Source organism: Triticum aestivum, chromosome 2D (genome assembly GCF_018294505.1).
Source record: "Triticum aestivum cultivar Chinese Spring chromosome 2D, IWGSC CS RefSeq v2.1, whole genome shotgun sequence".
NCBI classification, from domain to species: Eukaryota; Viridiplantae; Streptophyta; class Magnoliopsida; order Poales; family Poaceae; genus Triticum; species Triticum aestivum.
Genome location: NC_057799.1, coordinates 443,888,468 through 443,913,162, shown reverse-complemented (window position 1 = coordinate 443,913,162; position 24,695 = coordinate 443,888,468). Strand labels below are relative to the sequence as shown.

The 24,695-nt window shown below is 54.8% G+C and overlaps 1 protein-coding gene across 2 annotated transcripts; it reads right to left on the bottom strand.

Annotated features, from left to right (window-relative positions):
* Window positions 1-17,351: 17,351 nt before the first annotated feature.
* Window positions 17,352-23,399, bottom strand: LOC123053718 (sister chromatid cohesion 1 protein 2). 2 transcript variants are annotated; one of them, XM_044477249.1, is made up of 16 exons: window positions 23,239-23,399; window positions 22,933-23,109; window positions 21,668-22,001; window positions 21,538-21,578; window positions 21,418-21,464; window positions 20,841-20,890; window positions 20,637-20,762; window positions 20,409-20,546; window positions 20,095-20,300; window positions 19,886-20,012; window positions 19,092-19,234; window positions 18,620-18,978; window positions 18,484-18,523; window positions 18,357-18,381; window positions 18,133-18,268; window positions 17,352-17,818 (listed from the first exon to the last, which is right to left on the bottom strand). In XM_044477249.1, exons 2-16 carry the CDS (start codon window positions 23,057-23,059, stop codon window positions 17,696-17,698), a joined length of 2,022 nt encoding a protein of 673 aa, XP_044333184.1. In that variant the 5' UTR covers window positions 23,060-23,109; window positions 23,239-23,399; the 3' UTR covers window positions 17,352-17,695. The 2 variants fall into 2 exon arrangements, with proteins under 2 accessions (XP_044333184.1, XP_044333183.1); XM_044477248.1 differs by having other exon boundaries at window positions 19,062-19,234; window positions 23,239-23,398.
* Window positions 23,400-24,695: the final 1,296 nt, after the last annotated feature.

Here is a 24,695-nt window from a genome sequence, read left to right as displayed (position 1 = left end):
GAGGAGCTGAAAGAGCGCATCGGGCGGATGCTTGAACTCCTCCACGCCGCCAACACCCAGCAGGACCGCCTCAACCAGCTCGCCAAGCCGGCGGGATCCGGCTCCGCCCGCCTTGGCGGGTCCGGCGAACTTCTGCACACCGCTTCCTTGCCACCCGGCGAGGCGCACTCCGGCTGAGCCCGGACTCGGCGCGACCGGGCCGCTACAGCCGGCGGCGGATTGGGCGACGAGCCCGTCCTAGAGACCCAGCGCGGACCCGGCCAGCATGGCCGGCGTCCGGCTCCAACCGACCCGCCCCCCGTGGCCTGGCCGCAAGTCGACTCGGCCCGCGCGCCATCGATGACGCCGACGCTCGCCACCGCCTCGATCAGCTCGCTCGCTCCCTGGAGGTGGAGGAGAGCGGCGCTATCGGGCCGGCGTGCTTTGGCCCGCGCATCCGGGAGGAGCCCTTCCCCAAAGGATTCATGCTCCCCCGCGACACCCCCAAGTACAACGGGACGGTGAAGCCAGAAGACTGGCTCACCGACTACACCACGGCCATTGGCATCACCGGTGCCAATCGTCGTCTCGCCGTGCGCTACGCACCGCTCATGCTCCAAGGGTCGGCCCGCACGTGGTTGAACAGCCTGCCGATGGGCAGCATCAACACGTGGGTGGATTTCGAGGAAGCCTTCGTCCGCAACTTCACGGGGACCTACAAGCAACCCGGCCGCCCTAGCCAGCTCGCCATGTGCGTGCAAGGGCCTACGGAGACTGGTCGCGAGTACCTCGCACGCTGAACCGAGCTCCGGAATAGCTGCGAGGGCGTCCATGAAGTCCAGGCGATCCAGTACTTCGTCAGCGGGTGCCGAGACGGCACCCTCCTCAAGCACAAGCTCTTACGCTCCGAGCCGGCCACCATGGCCGTCCTCATGGTGACGGCGCACAAGTACGCCAACGTCGACTCCGCCTTGAAGATCCAGGTGGCGCTGGATGAAGCCGGCAAGGCGAAGCCGGTTCCCCCTCCGAAGCCGGCCGGCGAAAGCAGCCGGCAGCAGCATCACCAGAATAACAAGCGCAAGGCCGACCAGCCGGTGCCGCATCACGACAACCGGCTCGTCGCGGCCACCGAACCCGCGGCGGACCTGGCGGCAAAATGCCGGCAAACCGGCAAGACGGCATGGCAACTCGCCATGAGCTTCGAGCAGATGCTCGACGCCCCCTGCAAGCACCACAGCGGCGCAAGACCCTCCACGCACACGCTCCGGCAGTGCGCCATCACCAAGCGCATCATGAGGGGCGACGTCCCGCCCCCTCCGGCTCCGGCTCCAGGCGCGGGACAGCCGCCTCCGCCTCCACCGCCGCCTCCAGCTGGCGGCGCGATGCGCGACGACACCTACCCGGACAAAAGCGCGGCCTACGTCGTCTTCACCAGCCTCGGCGATGACAAGCGTAGCGAGCGCCTCCTTCGGCAGGAGGTGAACACCGTCGTCCCGGCCAAGCCGGAGTTCATGCATTGATCGGATCACTCAATCACCTGGACCCGGGAGGATCACCCGGCAGTCATGCCGAGCCCGGGTGGTTACGCCTTCGTCCTCAACCCAAGATGTGTTGCGGCGTGTACTTCACCGCTAAGAAGCTGAAGCAGTATTTCCAAGAGCACGTCGTCACCGTGGTCAGCACGGCGCCTATCGAAGAAATCATCGGGTGCCGGGATGCCTCTGGCCGGGTTGCCAAGTGGGCGATCCAGCTAGCCAGCCACACCATCCTCTACGAGCCCCGCACCGCCATCAAGTCTCAAGCCCTGGCCGACTTCCTCGTTGACTAGGCTGAGACCCAGTACTTGTCGCCGCCTTCCGACTCGACGCATTGGCGCATGCACTTCGACGGATCCAAGATGCGACTCGGCTTGGGGGTCGGCATCGTACTGTCGTCCCCGAAGGGCGACCGGCTCTGCTACGCGCTCCAGATCCACTCCGCCGCCTCCAACAACGTCGCCGAGTACGAAGCCCTTGTGCATGGCCTCCGGCTTGCCAAGGAACTCGGCATCCGGCGCATCCTGTGCTGCGACTCGGACCTGGTGGTGCAGCAATGCTCCGGCGAATGGGACGCCCGCGACTCCAACATGGCAAGCTACTGCTTCCTCGTACAGAAGCTATCCGGATCCTTCGAGGGCTGCGAGTTCCTCCACGTCCCGCGCGCGGAGAACGAAGCAGCCGACACGCTCGCCAAGATCGCTTCGTCACGACAAGCCATCCCGTCCGACGTCTCCCTCGAGCACCAGCGCAAGCCATCGCTGGACTCCGAGTCCATCCACGTTCCAGACTGAAGGAAATATGCCCTAGAGGCAACAATAAAGTATTATATATTTCCTTATATCATGATAAATGTTTATTATTCATGCTAGAATTGTATTAACCGGAAACATAATACATGTGTGAATACATAGACAAACAGAGTGTCACTAGTATGCCTCTACTTGACTAGCTCGTTAATCAAAGATGGTTATGTTTCCTAGCCATAGACATGAGTTGTCATTTGATTAACGGGATCACCTCATTAGGAGAATGACGTGATTGACTTGACCCATTCCGTTAGCTTAGCACCCGATCGTTTAGTATGTTGCTATTGCTTTCTTCATGACTTATACATGTTCCTATGACTATGAGATTATGCAACTCCCGTTTACCGAAGGAACACTTTGTGTGCTACCAAACGTCACAACGTAAATGGGTGATTATAAAGGTGCTCTATAGGTGTCTCCAAAGGTACTTGTTGGGTTGGCGTATTTCGAGATTAGGATTTGTCACTCCGATTGTCGGAGAGGTATCTCTGGGCCCACTCGGTAATGCACATCACTATAAGCCTTGCAAGCATTGTGACTAAATGAGTTAGTTGCGGGATGATGTGTTACGGAACGAGTAAAGAGACTTGCCGGTAACGAGATTGAACTAGGTATCGAGATACCGACGATCAAATCTCGGGCAAGTAGCAGAACTACCTGCACTACCAGAAGATGTGTTGCGGCGTGTACTTCACCGCCAAGAAGCTGAAGCAGTATTTCCAAGAGCACGTCGTCACCGTGGTCAGCACGGCGCCTATCGAAGAAATCATCGGGTGCCGGGATGCCTCTGGCCGGGTTGCCAAGTGGGCGATCCAGCTAGCCAGCCACACCATCCTCTACGAGCCCCGCACCGCCATCAAGTCTCAAGCCCTGGCCGACTTCCTCGTTGACTGGGCTGAGACCCAGTACTTGTCGCCGCCTTCCGACTCGACGCATTGGCGCATGCACTTCGACGGATCCAAGATGCGACTCGGCTTGGGGGCCGGCATCGTACTGTCGTCCCCGAAGGGCGACCGGCTCTGCTACGCGCTCCAGATCCACTTCGCCGCCTCCAACAACGTACCCGAGTACGAAGCCCTTGTGCATGGCCTCCGGCTTGCCAAGGAACTCGGCATCCGGCGCATCCTGTGCTGCGACTCGGACCTGGTGGTGCAGCAATGCTCCGGCGAATGGGACGCCCGCGACTCCAACATGGCAAGCTACCGCTTCCTCGTACAGAAGCTATCTGGATCCTTCAAGGGCTGCGAGTTCCTCCACGTCCCGCGCACGGAGAACGAAGCAGCCGACACGCTCGCCAAGATCGCTTCGTCACGACAAGCCATCCCGTCCGACGTCTCCCTCGAGCACCTGCGCAAGCCATCGCTGGACTCCGAGTCCATCCACGTTCCAGACTGAAGGAAATATGCCCTAGAGGCAACAATAAAGTATTATATATTTCCTTATATCATGATAAATGTTTATTATTCATGCTAGAATTGTATTAACCGGAAACATAATACATGTGTGAATACATAGACAAACAGAGTGTCACTAGTATGCCTCTACTTGACTAGCTCGTTAATCAAAGATGGTTATGTTTCCTAGCCATAGACATGAGTTGTCATTTGATTAACGGGATCACCTCATTAGGAGAATGACGTGATTGACTTGACCCATTCCGTTAGCTTAGCACCCGATCGTTTAGTATGTTGCTATTGCTTTCTTCATGACTTATACATGTTCCTATGACTATGAGATTATGCAACTCCCGTTTACCGGAGGAACACTTTGTGTGCTACCAAACGTCACAACGTAAATGGGTGATTATAAAGGTGCTCTACAGGTGTCTCCAAAGGTACTTGTTGGGTTGGCGTATTTCGAGATTAGGATTTGTCACTCCGATTGTCGGAGAGGTATCTCTGGGCCCACTCGGTAATGCACATCACTATAAGCCTTGCAAGCATTGTGACTAAATGAGTTAGTTGCGGGATGATGTGTTACGGAACGAGTAAAGAGACTTGCCGGTAACGAGATTGAACTAGGTATCGAGATACCGACGATCAAATCTCGGGCAAGTAGCAGAACTACCTGCACTACCAGAAGATGTGTTGCGGCGTGTACTTCACCGCCAAGAAGCTGAAGCAGTATTTCCAAGAGCACGTCGTCACCGTGGTCAGCACGGCGCCTATCGAAGAAATCATCGGGTGCCGGGATGCCTCTGGCCGGGTTGCCAAGTGGGCGATCCAGCTAGCCAGCCACACCATCCTCTACGAGCCCCGCACCGCCATCAAGTCTCAAGCCCTGGCCGACTTCCTCGTTGACTGGGCTGAGACCCAGTACTTGTCGCCGCCTTCCGACTCGACGCATTGGCGCATGCACTTCGACGGATCCAAGATGCGACTCGGCTTGGGGGCCGGCATCGTACTGTCGTCCCCGAAGGGCGACCGGCTCTGCTACGCGCTCCAGATCCACTTCGCCGCCTCCAACAACGTCCCCGAGTACGAAGCCCTTGTGCATGGCCTCCGGCTTGCCAAGGAACTCGGCATCCGGCGCATCCTGTGCTGCGACTCGGACCTGGTGGTGCAGCAATGCTCCGGCAAATGGGACGCCCGCGACTCCAACATGGCAAGCTACCGCTTCCTCGTACAGAAGCTATCCGGATCCTTCAAGGGCTGCGAGTTCCTCCACGTCCCGCGCGCGGAGAACGAAGCAGCCGACATGCTCGCCAAGATCGCTTCGTCACGACAAGCCATCCCGTCCGACGTCTCCCTCGAGCACCTGCGCAAGCCGTCCGTCAAGCCATCGCTGGACTCCGAGTCCATCCACGTTCCAGACTGAAGGAAATATGCCCTAGAGGCAACAATAAAGTATTATATATTTCCTTATATCATGATAAATGTTTATTATTCATGGTAGAATTGTATTAACCGGAAACATAATACATGTGTGAATACATAGACAAACAGAGTGTCACTAGTATGCCTCTACTTGACTAGCTCGTTAATCAAAGATGGTTATGTTTCCTAGCCATAGACATGAGTTGTCATTTGATTAACGGGATCACCTCATTAGGAGAATGACGTGATTGACTTGACCCATTCCGTTAGCTTAGCACCCGATCGTTTAGTATGTTGCTATTGCTTTCTTCATGACTTGTACATGTTCCTATGACTATGAGATTATGCAACTCCCGTTTACCAGAGGAACACTTTGTGTGCTACCAAACGTCACAACGTAAATGGGTGATTATAAAGGTGCTCTACAGGTGTCTCCAAAGGTACTTGTTGGGTTGGCGTATTTCGAGATTAGGATTTGTCACTCCGATTGTCGGAGAGGTATCTCTGGGCCCACTCGATAATGCACATCACTATAAGCCTTGCAAGCATTGTGACTAGATGAGTTAGTTGCGGGATGATGTGTTACGGAACGAGTAAAGAGACTTGCCGGTAACGAGATTGAACTAGGTATCGAGATACCGACGATCAAATCTCGGGCAAGTAACATACCGGTGACAAAGGGAACAACGTATGTTGTTATGCGGTCTGACCGATAAAGATCTTCGTAGAATATGTGGGAGCCAATATGGGCATCCAGGTCCCGCTATTGGTTATTGACCGGAGACGTGTCTCGGTCATGTCTACATAGTTCTCGAACCCGTAGGGTCCGCACGCTTAAAGTTACGATGACAGTTTTATTATGAGTTTATGTATGTTCATGTACCGAAGGAGTTTGGAGTCCCGGATGAAATCGGGGACATGACGAGGAGTCTCGAAATGGTCGAGACGTAAAGATCGATATATTGGACGACTATATTCGGACTTCGGAAAGGTTCCGAGTGATTCGGGTATTTTTCGGAGTACCGGAGAGTTACGGGAATACGTATTGGGCCTTATTGGGCCATACGGGAAAGAAGGAAAAGGGCCTCAAGGGTGGCCGCACCCCTCCCCTTGGTCTGGTCCGAATTGGACTAGGGAAGGGGGGCGCCCCCTTCCTTCCTTCTCTTTTTCCCTTCCTTTTTTCCTATTCCATATGGGAGGTGGAATCCTACTAGGACTAGGGAGTCCTAGTAGGACTCCACACTTGGTGCGCCCCCTCCTAGGGCCGGCCTCCTCCTCCCTTGCTCCTTTATATACGGGGGCAGGGGGCACCCCATGGACACAACAATTGATCCTTGAGATCTCTTAGCCGTGTGCGCTGCCCCCCTCCACCATATTACACCTCGATAATACCGTTGCGGAGCTTAGACGAAGCCCTGCGTCGGTGGAACATCATCATCGTCACCACGCCGTCGTGCTGACGAAACTCTCCCTCAACACTCGGCTGGATCGGAGTTCGAGGGACGTCATCGAGCTGAACGTGTGTAGAACTCGGAGGTGCCGTGCGTTCGGGACTTGATCGGTCGGATCGTGAAGACGTACGACTACATCAACCGCGTTGTGATAACGCTTCCGCTGTCGGTCTACGAGGGTACGTGGACAACACTCTCCCCTCTCGTTGCTATGCATCACCATGATCTTGCATGTGCGTTGGAAATTTTTTGAAATTACTACGTTCCCCAACACAGACGACCCGGCCGCACCTCAACCCGACCCAGGGACTGCTGAACCCGGCCCGGGGGCTGCTCAGCTCAACCCGGCCACCATCATCCCAGACCCGGCCGTCGCCATGCCCGACCCGGGGGCTGCTCAACCCGGCTCGGGGGTGCCGACTCGGAACCCACCCTGGTGGCCGTCTTCGCCGTGGTTATGGCTCCATCTTGGGCCCTCCCAATATCAGAATTTTTGGAGAACGAGGTTCTCCCCATGGACGAGAACGAAGCTCGGCAAGTGCAGCGCCGGGCGTCCGCCTACAGCATCATCAACAACGAGCTCGTCAAGCGCAGCTCCACCGGCGTGTTCCAGCGCTGCGTCGAGCAGGAACGGGGCATCGACATCCTCCTCGACATACATCAGGGCGAGTGTGGGCACCATTCCGCATCACGATCCTTGGTGGCCAAGGCGTTCCGCCACGGTTTCTACTGGCCCACGGCCCTCCAAGATGCCGAGTCGCTCGTCCTCAAGTGTGAGGGATGCCAGCGCTTCAGCAAACGCAGCCACCAGTCGGCGTCAGCACTCCGCACCATACCGATCGCCTGGCCCTTCGCGGTCTGGGGACTCGACATGGTGGGACCCTTCAAAACCACTCGAGGCGGCATGACGCACTTGCTGGTGGCAGTGGACAAATTCACCAAGTGGATCGAGGCAAGACCAATCAAGAAACTGGACGGGCCAACAGCCGTCCGGTGCATCAAGGACATAGCGGTGCGCTACGGCATGCCGAACAGCATCATCACCGACAACGGCACCAACTTCGCCAAGGGCGCGCTCGAGCAATACTGCTCCGTCTCCGGCATCCGCCTCGACCTGGCCTCCATTGCGCATTCGCAGTCCAACGGGCAGGTCGAGCGGGCCAATGGACTCATCCTGTCCGGCGTCAAGCCGCGACTCGTCGGGCCACTCATCCGCTCACCCGGCAGCTGGCTTGATGAGTTGCCAGCCGTTCTCTGGAGTCTACGCACCACGCCGAATCGGTCGACCGGGTTCACCCCGTTCTTCCTCGTCTACGGAGCCGAAGCCGTCATCCCGACCGACGTCGAGTTCGACTCGCCGCGCATCGCGATGTACACCGAAGCCGAAGCCAGAGAAGCCCGCAAAGATGGCGTCGACCTGCTCGAAGAAGCACGCCTCCTGGCGCTCAGTCGCTCGGCCATCTACCAGCAAGGCCTGAGGCACTACCACAGCAAGAAGATCAAGCCCCTCGCGTTCCGCGAGGGCGACCTCGTCCTCCGACTCGTCCAAGAGCAGGCAGGCCAGCACAAGCTGTCCCCTCCATGGGAGGGCCCATTCATCGTGAGCAGGGCCTTGCGCAACCGCAACGCCTACTACCTCATCGACGCACGCAAGTCAAGGAAGTGCAAGAAGGACACCGCTGGTGAAGAAATGACCCGGCCGTGGAACGCGGAACTCCTCCGCCCGTTTTACAGTTAGCCGCACGAGCGTATGTATCATCGCCTTTTGTAAACGCATGAAACTATGGGGTCCCCGAACGAGACTCGGGGGCTGCCTTTTGTCGACCAATTTATTGTGTCCCTATTTTCTTGCATCACTATACCACTGAACCCGGCCGCTGGTCCGACTCGCTTGACCCGGGGGCTCGGGGGCTGGCCGGCTCGGTCGCCACCCCGCCGCCTTACTTGGTGATTCCTGATAAAGTTAGGATATCGCGGCCCCCGCTTCGCCCTAAAGCCACAGATCCAGCTTTGGCCGTCGGCTGGCAAGCACAACGGGCCAAAACTCCTTTACGCTTCATACACTAAGTCAAAGGCCGCCGGGTCGATCAACCCGGCCCACCATTCATCAAATGAACAGCCGCACGACCAGCTGCTCGCCAACCGGCTTCGCCGGATTGCCGCAGCCGGCCCAGTGGGTGTTTCGCTCGCGCTCAACGTTTCGAGGGACCCAAGTCCTGCGCGCTCCTCTCAAAGAACCAAACTCCTTGTCACGGGCCGGAGCCTCGGCCGTCTGACTCGCGGGGGGGGGGGAGGTTTGAGAAAGGAAAAGCGGATGAAATCGGTCCAAAAAAACAAAAGGCAAAAAGCAAAAGCACTTAAGAAAAGGCCCACGGCCCGAGTTCATTACACCCTAAAAACACCCAGTGGGTGGGTGGACCTGCTATTTAACAAATTTTACACAAAGTGTCTCAGGCATCTCCAGCGCCGCGTCGCGACATCGACGGCTCTCCCCTGGCGGCCTCCGGGTCCAGCAAGGTGCCGGTGCCCTCCTCAGCACCCGCGTCGCGGTAGACGCCCGTCTCCTCCGAGCTCCCCTTGGGATCGTGGAGGAGCAAGCCGTAATCGTCACCGTCCACGGCCCTGCCGTCTTCTGTCCGCTCCGGATGGAACTCGTCGTGGAAGGCGAACTCGGCGATGTAGCTGGCCCGGGAGGCGATCCGGCCGGCTTGCTCCTGCAAGAGCTGCTCCGAACCGGCCCGCTGGCCCATCAACGCGTCCAGCTGCAGGTCCGGATGCCAGGACAGCGCGAACCGGAGCGCCATCTCAGCACCGGCACGAGCGGCAGAGACGCGCCACTCGCCAAGCCGGTCCGGCCCCATCTCCAACCAACGCGCCAGGCGCAAGAGGGTGCTCGGTTGGACGGAGTCCGGCCATAGGGCCGCCGTCATCGCGGTGCCAGCCTGGGACAGCCGCCCCAGCTGCGTTCCCAGAACCTGCAGGTGGGCCTCAGCGGCGGCGATAATCTCCGGGAAGGTTCAGGCCACCCGCGGATCCGTCCCGGACCCAACGACGCTGGTCGGGTCGCGCTGATAGCGGACGGCTTCCTCCGCCAGACGCTGCGTCTCGGGGAAGGCCCCTGCCGCAAAGGAAGAAGCGAGTTAGAAGAAGAATAACAAGGAAGAAAGGCTGGATCCCGACCCGGCAAACGACAAGAAAAAGCACTTAATGGAGAAGGACTCTTCCAGGTGCTGCGCCTCAAGCAACGTACCACGCCGCTCCCGCTCAATGGCGCGGTCGCGCTCCTCGAGCGCCTTCTCTAGATCGGCCGCCTTGGTAAGGGCCGCTTCAGCTTGGCGTCCTTGTCTTCGACCGCCTTCTCGGCCTCCACGCGGCGACGGGCCCCGTCCTGCCGGGCCCCCTCAGCCGTGGTGACCTGCCCCCGCAGGCGATCCCCCTCGGCCTGGAGCCGGCCCTTGTCGTCGGCCAGCTGGCCGCACTGCTGGTCCGCCTCCACCAGGGCCTGCTGCGCCTCTGCCACCTTGGCGGCTTCCGCCTTAAGGAGCTCCACCTCAGCCTCGAGGCGGCTCTTGTGACCCGCCAGCTGCTCATGCAACCGGTTGGCCTCGTCGAGAGACCGCCGAGCCGCAGCCGCCTCCGCCTCGACGCCAAGACGGCCGGTGTCGGCAACGAGCCGGTCGTAGTGATGACCAGCCCGGAGCAGACGAGTCCGCGAGGACATCACCTCGGCTGCGAAAAAGAAAGATTCAGCAGAAGAAAAAAAGCAAGACTTACGATTTGGCCCAACTGTTACACAGTTGGCCCGAATCTCGGGGGCTACACCCAGTAGATGCGCTAGCGCGCCCCCACTAGAAAAGAGCACAAGAATACGTGCGGCGACACGAAGCTCCTCCTCCTTGGCGGCAAGCTGCTCCATGAGCTCCCGGTGCTTGCCCAGGAGATGATTGTAGGCGGCGACCCGGAAGGCGTCGAGATGGTGAAGAAAGCAGAAATCAGAACAAGGCCAACACTCTAAAGATTCGACCCAACTACTACGTAGTTGGCCCGAACCTCGGGGGCTACACCCAATGGGTGCGCTGGCGCGCCCCCACAAAGAAGAAAATTACAAGAAGACTTACCAGAACGGCACGCTCCAGGTCGCGCGTCCGCTCCACCTCGGCCTGGGCGAAGGCCTCGAGCCGTTCCGTCCGGCCTCGCAGGCGGCGACTGACGGCGTCCAACGCCGCCTCCTCCTGGGTCTGAGGCCCGAAGACAACGGCGCCCCCGCCACGCGCCGGCTGCGGCACGGCAGCTCGGCGCCCTCCCTGCCGGGGCACCAAGGCGTACTCCCCGCTGGCCGCTCGCGACACGGCCAGCACCTCCTCCGACGCCCCTCCCAGCGCCGACAACTACCCGGACGCCAGGACGCCCTGCGTCGCCGTCTCTGGCCTGGACGCCGGGACGCCCTGCGTCGCCATCTCCGGCCTAGCTGCCGGGGCGGCCTCCGGCACCGCCGCCCGCGGTGCCTCCTCCAAAACCGGCGGCGCCTCCGACACCGCCGCCCGCAGCGTCTCTTCCAAAACGACGCCGCCTCCACCACCATCAGTCCCCGCTCGCTCGACCACATCGGCTCGCGGCGGGGTGTCATCGTCCACCTCCACGACCCCCCGGTCGGGGATCACCACCTCAGCCCAGCCTCCACGGCCGCGCTCCCTCACCGACGACGGCTAAAAGACCGTCGCCGCCACCACCGTGCCCTCCGGCATCTCGCGCCAGGCCGGCTCCACGCCGGGTCGCGCCCATGCCGCCGCCGCGTCGGTCCAAGCCCGGACCGACGCCGCCTCCAGCTCCGCCTCGGCCCGGTTCCTGTCCCGCCAGGCCAGGGCTTCGCCGTCGTTCGGATCCAGGCCGAGGTCCGAGTTGGCCCGTCCCTCCACCTCGGTCGGGTCAGCAAGGTCGGACCGGCTCCTGCGGAACATGGCCCCTTCAGCGGTCGCGGCTTCCGCCGCCGCCCTCGCCAGCGCGATTGGCGACCTGGAGAAGAAGACAGAATGAGCAGAAAAGAAACAAGACTAGCTCAAGAAAAAAAATCTGAGCGCAAATGAGAGACGAAGCTTACCCTGCCAAGACCGGGACCGGGGTTGGCCTCCCGTGCCCACCGCCGCGCTTCCTCTTGGCCGGCCTCCCGACCCCGGCCGGGTCCGTCGTGCGCTTCGGGGCCCGGGGTCGCGGCGCGACGCTGTCTTTCCCATGCGGGCGGCTCGGCGCCGCCCCATGCGGGGACCCGGCTCCGCCCGCGTCGTCGCCTCCCCCGCCCAACGCCACTACACAAACAACTGGCGTCAGCACCGACCGTTCCGTGCCGCGGTCAGCAATTCAAGACACATGAAGAAAAGCACGAGACTTACCTGCGCGACGCCCAGCGCCGGCGTCGGACTCGGCCTCCTCCCCGCCATGAGCCGCGGGCTCCTCTGGCGCCACCGGCGCCACCTGCGACGGGGCCCGGGCGTAAGGATGCCGAATCGCGTTCAGAAGTACCCCCCGCGTCGCGTCAGGACGGATGAGAAGGTGCGCGCCAGCAAAGTAAGGAGACCAGACACTCACCTGCGGCGCCGGGTTCGACTGGCTGTACGGCGCCTTGCCGAACCGCCAGTCCTCCCCAAGGTTGGCCTTGGAGATGCCATTCACGCCGCGCGCGACCTGCTCCGCGGACAGCCGCGTCGACCCCATGCACTTGGGGTCTTGAAGGCCGACCATTTCGCCGATGAGGCAGGAGCGCCCCTGAAGCGGAAGGACCCGGCGCATGATGAACGCGGCGAGGAGGTCGGTGCCGGTGAGCCCCTCCTGCGTCCTCATCACTGTCACCCGCTCGCAGAGATTAACGATCTCCTGCGACGGGCGCCTGGGCGAGTAGCCCCAGTTCATCTTCGCCCGCGGCGGAGCGATGGCGAAGGCGGGAAGGTTGATGCGATCCGCACCAAGGTTGCGGACGTAGAAGAAGGAGTTCTGCCACTTCTTGGCAGAATCCTCCAGCAGGATCTCGGGGAAATCCGCCCCCAACCGCTTCGAGATGACGGCGGCGCCACAATCGGCAAACTCCCCGGCCGACGGGCCCTGCTGCTTCAAGGAGAAGAAGCGCGCCCAGAGGTCGATCGTCGGCTCGACCCCCAGGTACCCCTCGCAGAGGGTGACGAAGCCGGAGAGCTGGACGATGGCGCCGGCGCCAAGATGATGCGACTGGAGCCCGAAGAACTCCAGGAACGCGCGGAAGAAGGTGCTCGCCGGCAGCCTGAACCCGCGCTCGAAGTGCGTGAGGAAGACCACGCGCTCCTGCCCCTCGGGCCGAGGCCTCTGCTCGCCGTGCGGCAGGCGAACGCCGACGTCCGTCTCCCGCGGCAGGCGCCGCGTCGCCCGGAGTTGGGTGATGTCCTCGGAGGTGACATTCGAACCCATCGAGGAGCCCGATGGCAGCGACATGATTGAAGGAAGAGAAGGAAGATGGACGGCGAAGGAGTTCTGCTCGGAGCAGCGGGCGCCGCAGTGCGTCAGTTGCAAAGAGCGGAGCGAGAGCAAAGGGACAGGAGGGCGCGAGCGAGAATAATGTCCGCCGCCCCCTGCCCCCCGATTTATAACCCTCGGTTTGAACATGGGGAAGTGGGATCGTCTGCATGCGCCCGTTCCACTACCCCGCAATAAGTGCACGCGTACACGTGCAGTAACTGCCCGGGGAAGAGCAACCGGCCCCCGGACGCCGCAATAAATCTGCGCGCTTGGGCCGAGGGCGCGCGGCGGTGGGCCCTAGCCCGTCGTCCGGTCCCGTCACGCGCGTGGCCTGTCGGGCCCCTCCGACTTCCGGGCACCACGTGGCGCCCGCGCAGAGCCCGAGGGATTGCCCCAAGATTCGGCAGACTTCTCGGTCCCCACCACGGCCGGGATGCCACGATCCGGTTTCCGAGAAAACCGGCACACAGTGGGTGTTGCCGGACCCGGCGCTCGCAGAATCCACCTTGCTTAAGGGGGAAACTGCGAAGGCCCACTCATCCGAAGACGGCGGACCTTCACAGCTTCAGGGACTACTGTCGGGGGGATGGACCCCGGGCAAGCAACGGAACCCGGATCCTCTTCAAAAACAACAGGGCTAGCACCGCCCCTCAATACCGGCACGCGCTTGGCCGGGTCGCTCGACCCGGCCAAGCCCCGCAAGCCGGCCAAACTAGCCGACCCGGCAAGACACGTCGACTCGGCCTCAACAACTGGCGCAAGACAACCGAACCCGGCACGGCCGAAGCCTCCTCAACAAGCCAGCGCCACCCATGGCGTGCTACGCAATCCAGCCGCGGGTCAACTCCCGTCCCATCCAGGTCGTATGATGGGGACGAGACTTCAATCAACGATGACCGAGGCAACAGTGCCCCTCCCATGCCTCTGGTCAACAGGAACGTGGCAACAGTGCCCCTCACCTACCCGCTGACCAGGGCCGGCGTGGCTACAGTGCCCCCGCCCTCACCGCTGACGACAGCAAGCGGCAACCTAACGGAGAGCACTGTACGTGACTCAACTCGGCCACGCCCTGACGATCGACAAGACGGCGCACAGTCCCCCTAGGCTTGCGGGGCCTGCACCTAGGGGAACCCGGCGAACCAGAAGCCCTCAGCAGGACCCAGCACGGGTCCCCGGACACCGACAACACGGACCCACCGACTTATAACATTACCATTGTACCCCCGGGGGTTGGACTATAAAACCCCCCGGGAGCCCACGATCATAGGGGCGAGCGGGAAGACTAGCCACAAAATAGCAACACCGAAGAGAAGGAGCAGCCCAAGCCTTGACCAGCTTCCTTCCTCCTCCATACAGCTCTAGGAGCAACATTGTACTATCGATCATCCAACTACACTCGGCAGGACTAGGGGTATTATCTCTCCGTAGAGCCCCGAACCTGGGTATGTCCGGCGTCCCGCGCCCGCTCATGCCAACCTCGCCTCTGGAGCCCACCAGCGCTCTCGAGCCTCCTCCTCTCTTTAGCCATCCCTTGGCATCTGCCGAGCGCCCACCACGACAGTCTCATATGGCATGTGAAGAGTGTTTTAGTCATTTTAACCATTAGACAAGATTCTCAAGTGTCAAGTAATTCAAAATCAAATGACTCCAAAAATTCATCATAACAGAGTTTCTTCATGCGCTTTTATGACCCAAACGCCACTGCCATAAACAAGTGGTATTTGAATCATCAGTCTTGTGACACTAAGCGTCAGTGTTATGGATGTATGTATAACAAATGACCCATTCACAACGGGAATATGGTCATAAAGTATATCATTCACATAAATCAAAGAACTATTGTCCTTAAGGCAGAAACATAATAATAATTACTAAGCTCTTAAATAAACTTGAAGATAAATATCAAGGCATGCCGACAGCGATCATATAACTATTACTCCGGGTTTTTATGTGCATAAACAACTCGTCCTTAGCTAGTCGTTTAAGCCTTTGTAGTTCTTGCATCGAGTTGTAAATATGAGCAATTAATTTGGTATCCTCGCAATTAATTTGGTATCCTCGTGACTAACTCAGTAACTCCTTAGTCACAATACCTAAGAAATACATTTGTGAGCCATCAAGTGTCAAAAACGCTTTTATATTATGAGACAGAGGGAGTACATGACACTCATAACTTCATAAGTAAGATGGACTTTCCGGTCATTATTTTTCTTTTTTTCTAGGGAATGTCGTCATGGCTACTTTATTGAACAGGTAACAAGATTATTAGAGAGGTAAAAGCACGGCAGGCCCAGGAACTTGTCACGCCCGTGATGTTTTGGCCCACAAACTTGCAAATCCTCACTCCGCCACCCAAAAACTTGCAGCCGATGTGCAAAAAAGCCCACAGCCAATCCCGCTGCGACATCTGGCACCACGCTGGCAGAGGCGGGTCGAGGCAGTCGTCGCGCGACTTTGCAGAAAACCCCCTTGCCCTTTACCAGTAATGAACCCGCACTCCACATCTCTCCCTCTCGTTCCCCATTGCAGCTCCAGCCAAATCCCGTTTCTCTCCCTCTCGTTCCCCACTGTATTGCCCGACGCAAGAAGCATGAGAGCTAGGTCGATGACGGCGGCGCCATTGGAGTCAGTGGAGCCATGGGTGGGGCGGATCCCTCGTCGGGCACGCACCGCTCGTCTTCAAGGATGCGCAGCTCCTTGTCGGCCACACGAAGCTAATCGAGCCGCTCCACCGCGAACTCTGATATCGAGCCAACTGCTGCGGAGCTCGCTGTTGTCCGTCGGGAGCACGAGCTGGAAGATGCACGGGAGGAGGCGGTGTTCGAGGAGGTGTAGGCGAGACGGCGCGCCCAGCGGAGGGAGGCTGGAGGCGACGAATACCTGCCGCCCGACGAAGTCGTCTTCGGGCTACTAGCTCCGCCGTATGAGGCATCATTGCTCAACGCGCAGGCCGATGAGGCTCTGCGCGCAGCCAAGCAGCAGCTCGGCGACGCCATCATAGCTGTGTCCTGGTCCATGGCGCAGGCAGACGTCGTCCTCCGTCGGGCTGCAGAAGCAGAGCGCGCAGCCACAGAGCGAGCAAGGGCAGCGACTGCCGCTGCGTCTTCCTCGACGTCAGCTCAACAAGGCAACGACAAGAACCCAATTGTACTCTCATCTGACAACGACGAGTATAAGAAGAACCTGCATTTCGCTCTTATCACCCCATGCGTTCTATTTTCAGTTTAGCTTGTTCACTTTTCTGTCAGGTTCCAGTACATGTACTCCGTCAGTGCAAACACGACGAACAGGGGCAATCAAGCATGGCTCCACTGATTCCAATGGCGCCGCCCTTCCTGCTGCCGCTCGCTCCGTAGCCCAGACTCGTCGCCGCCGTCGACCTAGCTCTCATGCTTCTTGCGTCGGGCGATACAGTGGGGAACGAGACTACGAGAGGGAGAGAAACTAGGGATTTGGCTGGAGCTGCAATGGGGAACGAGAGGGAGAGACGTGGAGTGCGGGTTCATTACTGGTAAAGGCCAGGGGGGTTTCTGCAAAGTCGCGCGACGACCGCCTCCGCCAGCGTGGCGCCAGATGTCGCAGCGGGATTGGCTGTGGGTTTTTTTGCACATCGGCTGCAAGTTTGTGGGTGGCGGAGTGAGGATTTGCAAGTTTGTGGACCAAAACATCATGGGCGCGAGAAGTTCCTGGGCCTGCCGTGCTTTTACCTCATTATTAAATCCTGAACTACGAAATGTGGGGGATCGTGCCAATTACATGAGATATTATCATCACATTTATGGTGTCGTTTTAAACTGTCTTGTATTTGGATACCAATGTTATTACCAGTGCCTTGTGATAGCTACTCAACTGTCAGGTTACCACAGTAAATATGAGTTCAGTTATCACCCAAATAGGTGGCCAAACTGAGCGCCTCAATTGGGAACTTATTTGAGGTGTAGTATGACACAAACTTGCCCTACCGTCTCAGTGCCGTTGACAGGGTTTTGGTATTCATTTTTCATTCTACTCTTGGCTGCTCCTTTTGAAGTATTGTGTTATCGCGCACTGCATGAGAAGAGATGAAGATCCCAGAACATTGTATTGCCAAAAATTATCTCTTATTCGACAAGAACGCCGTCCAAATTAACCCCAGCCCTCCCATTGGACAGGTCACAGGTCCATGTGCAGTGAAGGTCGCCTCTCAAGGCAAAAGCAACAGACTTGCTCCCCCTAAGAAAAGAAACTGCCAAGAAAACTGATCCAAAAATTACCAAGAAAAGAAATTGCTCGCGCTCGGCATCAATCAAACCAGGCAGAGTGTTTTGCCTGCTATTTTACTCATTGGCAGATGCCATCAGCATTCAATATGCAACCGGCAAGAAACTGCAATCTGAATAAACCCCCTCCTCAGCTAACTTACATCCCGCATGCGACCAGCAAGAAACTAGGCCTGCCGTTAACTTAACCGAGCAAGATCCTAAAGCTCTCTCTATGTAATCCTGACCCATACGAACGAACGATCCATATATACAACTGGCCTGTCACCAGTACATATCCTCGAGATGATGCTACGGGATATAGCGAAAAGCTGAAACTTGAGTCCTCTTCTCCTAAAACTACCCACCTACCCTGACATGCTGCTGCTAAGAAGTTGAAGGGGGCACTGGATTCTGCAGCATCGCGTTGAGTTGTGGAGTTGCAGAGATTGTGATGTTCTCATAGGGCTTCTCCTGATTCACGTCTATCAACCCGCGGCTCTTGAGGATCTGCACAAGAGAGGGGTACGTAGCTTATTAGCATTTATTTATTTACCTTGCAAGACACAAGCAACTGTTGGCAAGAATAAGAATGGAACAAATTTTGCAAATTTACAAAGACGCGCGTTGCAATGAAAGAGGACACGGCATCAAATCGCATTGCAGAGAAGAATATTTCTTACTTAAGAATGAAAAATGCGATGGATATGCATAAATATGTCAAGACACCGAGTGATCGATCATTTGTACCAATCCATGCCTTTTATCCAGTTCAATCTTTCAAGAAAAGAACTCAACTAGGAAACATGTTACGGCAGGCTTACCAGAGTTTCATAGAAGAATCTTGCTGTGGTTTTCCTCTTGCTGCCTTCAAGGGCTTGGCCGAGCGTCACAGGGACATTACTTTGCTCCTGGGACTTCTGGTCCAAGAATAGCTGATGGAGGCACTTTGCTACTGCCCTGAAATAGTGAACCTAGAGAGTAAGTATTACAGGCAGACAAAAGCAGGAAGAATACAAAGGAAAAGCAACAACAATCTTGTTCTCACCTAGTTCTTGTTGAAAGCGGGAAATCTGCAAAAAGAATAGTGAGTGTATAAGAATAGGATGACAAAGCACAAACATCAAACAGCACGAGCACAAGCAGTATAAACTGCTATAAGTTGTAAACATTACCTTCATCTCTGGCAGCATGCTCTTCATCCATAGGAATATCCTGCAACCAGAGAACATACTCAAATGAATAAAGTGTGGTGTAAAACCATAATAGAATCTTTTTTCCCACCGAGTTTAGATGTAGACGTTTGCTTACCGCATCTATATCAGCAGTCAATGATTCATTGCGCAATGCACTGTGACTGGTTGATTCATACAATCTCTCTTCTGGCAGCACTGATTCATCTCCATTGACTAGTGTGTTGTTCTTTTCATAGGGTGTTTCATCATTGCATTCACAAACATCTTGACTTTGCTGACTTTGATTGTAGCACCCAACAGGAGTCTGGATGCCATTTGTCAGTTCATCTGGGACACATTCTGTTTCTTCATTTGCAGCTTCCTTGTGGGGATTGTTGGATTCAGCAGGTTCATATGAAAGACACTTCTTTGCTTTAACGGATTCCCCACATGAGGCATCAGCTGTAGTAGAATTAAGGCGCACTGTAGTCGAATCTGTTAAAATAAGATGGTCAGCTAAGCTGATGACCAAGGTTTGCATCAATAACTGAGCCTGACTAGATGAATGATTGACTTACATTGAATAATTGGCTCCAGGAAAGCGCCACATTGAATAATTGGCTCCATGAAAGTATCCTGCAGAGAACGGAATCTTGGCTCCCTCCAAATCTGATGGCGAGTGTGAGGCGCCTTCCTTCTTTTGACGACAAGATCCTCTACACCAACCCCATCTACCATTTCTCTCATCGTGCTGTAGGGGGACGTTCCAAAAAAAGTATGAATGGGCCATGTATATAGAAATTCAACGTTCCATCACCATACTGCGGAATCACCTTAAAGAAACCATGCATATCCTATTTAAAGTTCCATTTTACATACTGGATCACCTTAAAGAAGCATGACAATGCAGATCAGCCCCTCCCAATTCTCAAACAAAAAGAGGAAACACCTTAAAGAAGCATGACAATGCAGATCAGCCCCTCCCAATTCTCAAACAAAAAGAGGAAACACCTTAAAGAAGCATGTCAATGCAGATCAGACCACTCCCAGTTCTCAAACAAAAAAAAATGGTTTGCAACATATGGAAGAGCTTGTGCAAGCTAGTTATTTTACTAACTCATTGTGCTGTAGGGGGGATGTTCCAAAAACAGTAACAATGTTATAGTATGAATGGACCATGTATATAGAAATTGTTCCATCATACTGCAGAATCACCTTAAAAAAGCATGAAACATATGGAAGATCTTGTGCAAGCTCTTCCATATTACTAACTCATTTGCACCATACAAACTTCTTAAGCTGATAGAGAAGTTCAAACTGGCTGCTAGGATGCATACAAGCACACAGGAATATGCAATGCAAGAGATGAAAGAGCTTGTACAAGCAAGTTACTATACTTAACTCATTATCAAGGATAACATTCTCATCCCACAGCACCCAAACTTTTCTCTTATTGTGTAACCCCCTCCTCCTTTTTCTGGTAACCTGGCGCTTCTCATTTTGAGCAGGTGTTGCAACCACAAATTTTTCTAGTAAATGAGATAAATATGTCACAAACATGAGCAAGATAATGACAATAAGTAGAATAGGAAACTTCTCACAAAAGTTAACCTGAGGCTCCCTCTCGCAAGGGCTCTGGAGTGGAAGGTTCCAGAGACTCTTGTTCCTCGATGTCAGGAATTTCTACAGATAGTGCTGTGTTCGGTTTTCCTACCGCTAACCCATTTTCTGATTCTTCGACTACAGGATGATTTTCATCAAGATCTGCACACACCACATTCTCCACAGCATTCACAGGTCTTTGCATTTCTTGATTCCTGAATCAATGCATGCTTAATAATGTCAAATTACAGTGATAATTTTCAGAATTATCTTGAAGTAAAGAAAGTTTGATGTAACAAAAGAAAGGGAGTATCAATACTCACTCCGGCAAAGGGGTAGAACAAGCAGGATCACCATTCTCTTCACCATTCACTTCTCTTCTAGCTTTCTTCACCTCTTTGCTTTTCTCTGGAAGGTCACTTGCTTCAGCCATCATATCCATCGCCTCAGGTGGAAGAACACTGTTTCATAGTCTCATATTAGCAAGCAGAGAGGAACAAGTCTGCTCTTATGAATGATTCAGGAGAGGGAGTGATAGTTCATATACTTACTCCTTCACTGGTGTAAAGCAAGCAGGATCAGGATTCTGACTTTCATTTTCAAGTTCATCCCCTATGTTACTCAAGTACAGAAGATCGGTGACTTCATCAGTGACACTGATCATTTCAGTTGGGATGCTGCATCAAGAGATCAGCTCAGAAATCCACTGGAAGTAATCTTTTAACACCATTAGGTAACATAGCCTATGTACTTACATGCATACTGGCACAACGTAAGCAGAGTCCAGATCAGCATATGGCATCCCCTGATAAGACATCTTAAGTTTTAGTTTCTCAAAACAAATAAGGCATAAAAAGAAGAGGAAGCAGACAGTATTGCATGTCACCTGCTAATGCAAAGGAACAAACGTATCTAAGGTAACACACGTGTGTGGAATAATTTACAAACCACAAACAAAATGGATACTTAACACCTTAATCGGAGAATTCATGAAACTACTGACACAGGACCATGGTAATCAGGTAAGGTAACACGTGGAACCTACTGTGGTCCCCATCAGTGGTAGAACAGGATCAATCGGTGGAAGGTACAGGGCGCTTAAACTGCTGCCTGATGCATGCAAGCTTAGTAATTCTGTCTGCCTGGGAAGTATCGCATTTATAGATCATATTAGGTGGTAGGCGCATGCAGTAGGAAACTGCTGCCTAGACTACATAGCATATTTTTGGCAAGCTCCCCAATTTCTTTGTTTCAGATGTTATAAGAAGCATTTCACTCTATGCGCATACATGTCTTGATTATTCAGTGAATGGTAGGAAGGAAGCTGGGTACCTCGTACAAATTTGGCATACGCTGATGTTCATCTTCCAACAAAGTATCTGCACAAAATAATTGAAGGTCATAAATGATTTCTTAGCAATAACAGCAACATCAAGTTGCAGCATTTGCTACCTTGACGAGGCAATTGGTGATGATCATCATTGTCATCCTCTCTGCAGAGGAATTTACAAGGATCAAATGAGACACCACACTTCAAGCAACAAAGAAATGAAACTAGTTTACGGCCATGCTTGTTCATTACCTGTCTTCAGGTATCTGCAAATCAAAAGAGTCGAGCTCAAATCTTTTGGGTACGGTGAAGATTGGTGGAAGATCAGCTGGTTCGTCCAATTCTGGGACTTGAACTACAGCAACTCTTTTCGCTCTTCTAGTGTCTTCTTGGTCTAGCACCAATCTTCTTGCACAAACACCTTTCTTCCCTCGCTTTAGAACTTTCTTCCCTCTTACAGTAGATTCAAAAAACTGATTGCTGTCATAGCAGAGGTATTCCACCTTCTTGCAGTAAATCCTAACAACGCCAAGCAGAAGCAACCCAAGTATTCTGTAGGTGGTTTCAACGTCGGGTAAAATCTTGTCTGCCATGAACAGAAAAAGTGTGAGCTAGTCATCACAATACTATTAGAAAGAAAGAAAATACTTGAAGGGCTATGTCTGTCAACAGAAAGACGCAATGTTCAACGATATTCAAGCAGTTTCCCAGTGAATTCAATATCGTTATGTAGTTTTTGTCGACAGTAAAGTTGGTTCACATGGTATATTCAGTTGGTACCCCAACCTGAAACTCAGCTCAGGTTCACGCCTGGATAACGTAGATTAAAAAACCATATGTGAAAAGTTCTCGCCGGCCAAGAGCCGTGAACTCCAAACCATCCACAAAGACCGTCCGGTGGCCACCCATAAAAACCCTCCGTTGGCCAAAACACCCCATGGTCAGGTTCAAGTTTTTTATCAACATCCTAACATTCATCTTCTAATCCTCAAAAAAAAAATGAAATATGTTCCTTTCCCCCGAAGGAAATTTGAAACGCCACAAGAACATAAAAAAAAGATAGATGTGCACATCGATGCTTCCTAAAATCGAGAAGAAAAAGTTGAATCACCACTCCAGCAACCACAACCTAGTAAGGGGAACCGAAGCCACAAGAGAAGAGAGCGGTTCTCTCTTGGTCTTCTTTTTCGGGTGAAGAACCAAAGATTCCCCTCCCATCTTTCACTCATCACACTGTGTAAGATATAAACCCCTACATAAACCCTCCCAATCTACTGTTCCACTCGCCCCACGAATTAGAGACCCGTATTCTCCTCAAGTCCTTAACCAAGCCAGGAAAGAACATGAGACCGCCACAAAAAAGAAGTTTCTTTTCCCCACAAATTGGAGAGATTCCCTCCTGGCTTAGGCCCCAACCAAACCCAAGAAACCCTCAAAACCCCACAAAAAAGAGGGAGCTTTCGTTGCATTGCAGGAGGCGGGTTATGCGGAGGCAAATTAGGCGTGGTATCGCTTACCAACGGAGGAGGCGACGTCGGTGCGCAGGACCTGGTCCCTGGTGAGCGCGGCGACGCCGCAGACGCCGGCCACCCACACCGCGCCCAGCGGGCCCTTCTTGGACAGCATCGTCTTGGAGTAGAACATCGCGCCGTCGCCGGGCACGAGCAGATACCGAGCAGCCGACCTAAATCACACTGCGAAAACAAACCGAATTCCGCAATGAGGCGACGGGCGCGAGGCAAATCGAGCCAAGAAAAGGGGGGAAAGAACCACGCAGCGGCGAAATCAGAGAGCAGATGGGGAAGGCAAAGGCAAGAACTGACCAGAAGCACCGCCGGCAATGCCCTCCGTCGCGGCCGCGGGCGGTGAAGGGGCGGTCCTCGTGCGGGGCGGCGGCTCCGCGGTCCTCTGGGGGCGGGGGCGGGAGTTGGAGTCGGAGCCGGAGCCGGGTGGGGAGGCGGGGGAGGGAGGGAGGGAGTGGGGGTAGAAGTCGAGAGCGGAGGGGAGGCTGGCTTCGAGTGGAAGGAGGAAACCCCAGGCGCAGAAGGAGGAGACCGGAGGGGGAACGGCTCGCGTGGGGAAAAGACGGGAGCACCCCTGGTGTCCTATGATACGAGACGTTGGGATGGGAGGCTTTCGTTTTGGGAAGTTGCCTATTTTCTTGCTCCTTTTGAATTTCGTGTTTAATCGGTTGCCGTCTTATCGGGGCACGGAAAACGGAACGGTTTTAATGCCCCGTTTGATCTTCCTTGCAACGGTAAGTTTTTGGGTTTTGTACCGCGGCACAGAGCTCTGGAGCCGTTGTGTCTTGTGCGGTGTGAAAACAAATTATGTGTGAAAAGGTTTTTGGAAACAGAAATCGACGCGATTATAGACCTGCCATTCGATGATTATAGACCGTTGCAGACGTGGCTGCACTCCCTAGGCCATGTTCAAAAAAAAATTACGTTCATTGGTTGTTTTTTTTCTAAAAGAGAATAAAGGCTCTCTTTTTAACATGTAGTACATAAATTATAGCACACCCTGTGGAAAAAAAAATTACAACCAAGCCTTCCGGGCACCGTGTCCTCTACTTCTAGGACACCGTCGTCGCCGCACTTCGTTGCCAGAGGCCCCACCTTGTATCCAACAGTTGGGAAGTCGTAACTCGTAACTCGTAAGGCTTCAGACTTGGAGAACCAACACCCCAAAGAAGAAGTACCTGCCACCATAAAAAGGATCGCCACCGAGCTAGCACATCCGCCATCTCATGAACAAGACCTCCACTGTCGTCGCAACAACGGTGAAAAGAATGCCGATGCAACGGGGTGGAGCCAAGAGAAAAGATGTTGGCGGTACTAATGTCGCCTTGTCACCAGCAATCCGACAAGCTAGATACACGTCCCATAAAGAGTGGTGACAAACCATCCTCATGGACTCCTCACCGCAGGGGAACCCCATTCCACCGTTGGCATCGTCACTTGCATCGGGCAAGCTAGATACACTGCCCAAAAAGAGTAGAGACAAACCATCCTCATGGGTTGCTCGATGTCGTTGTCGAGGACATCGTCGTCAAGGTAGAACAAAGCCAAGGGAACCTTATTCCACCGGCATCATTATCGCCGCAAAGATGGAGTCGGGGAACGATACTTCACCGACGGCGTCATCGACATCGGGAAACAAACCGCAAATGAAGATCCTGGGTTCCCAACCTCCCGTCGCCAGAGGAATGGACCGAAGGGGAGTGGACTTATGGCCTCTTTGGCGAGGAGAGAAGGGATACTGAGCACTTCCCTTTCGC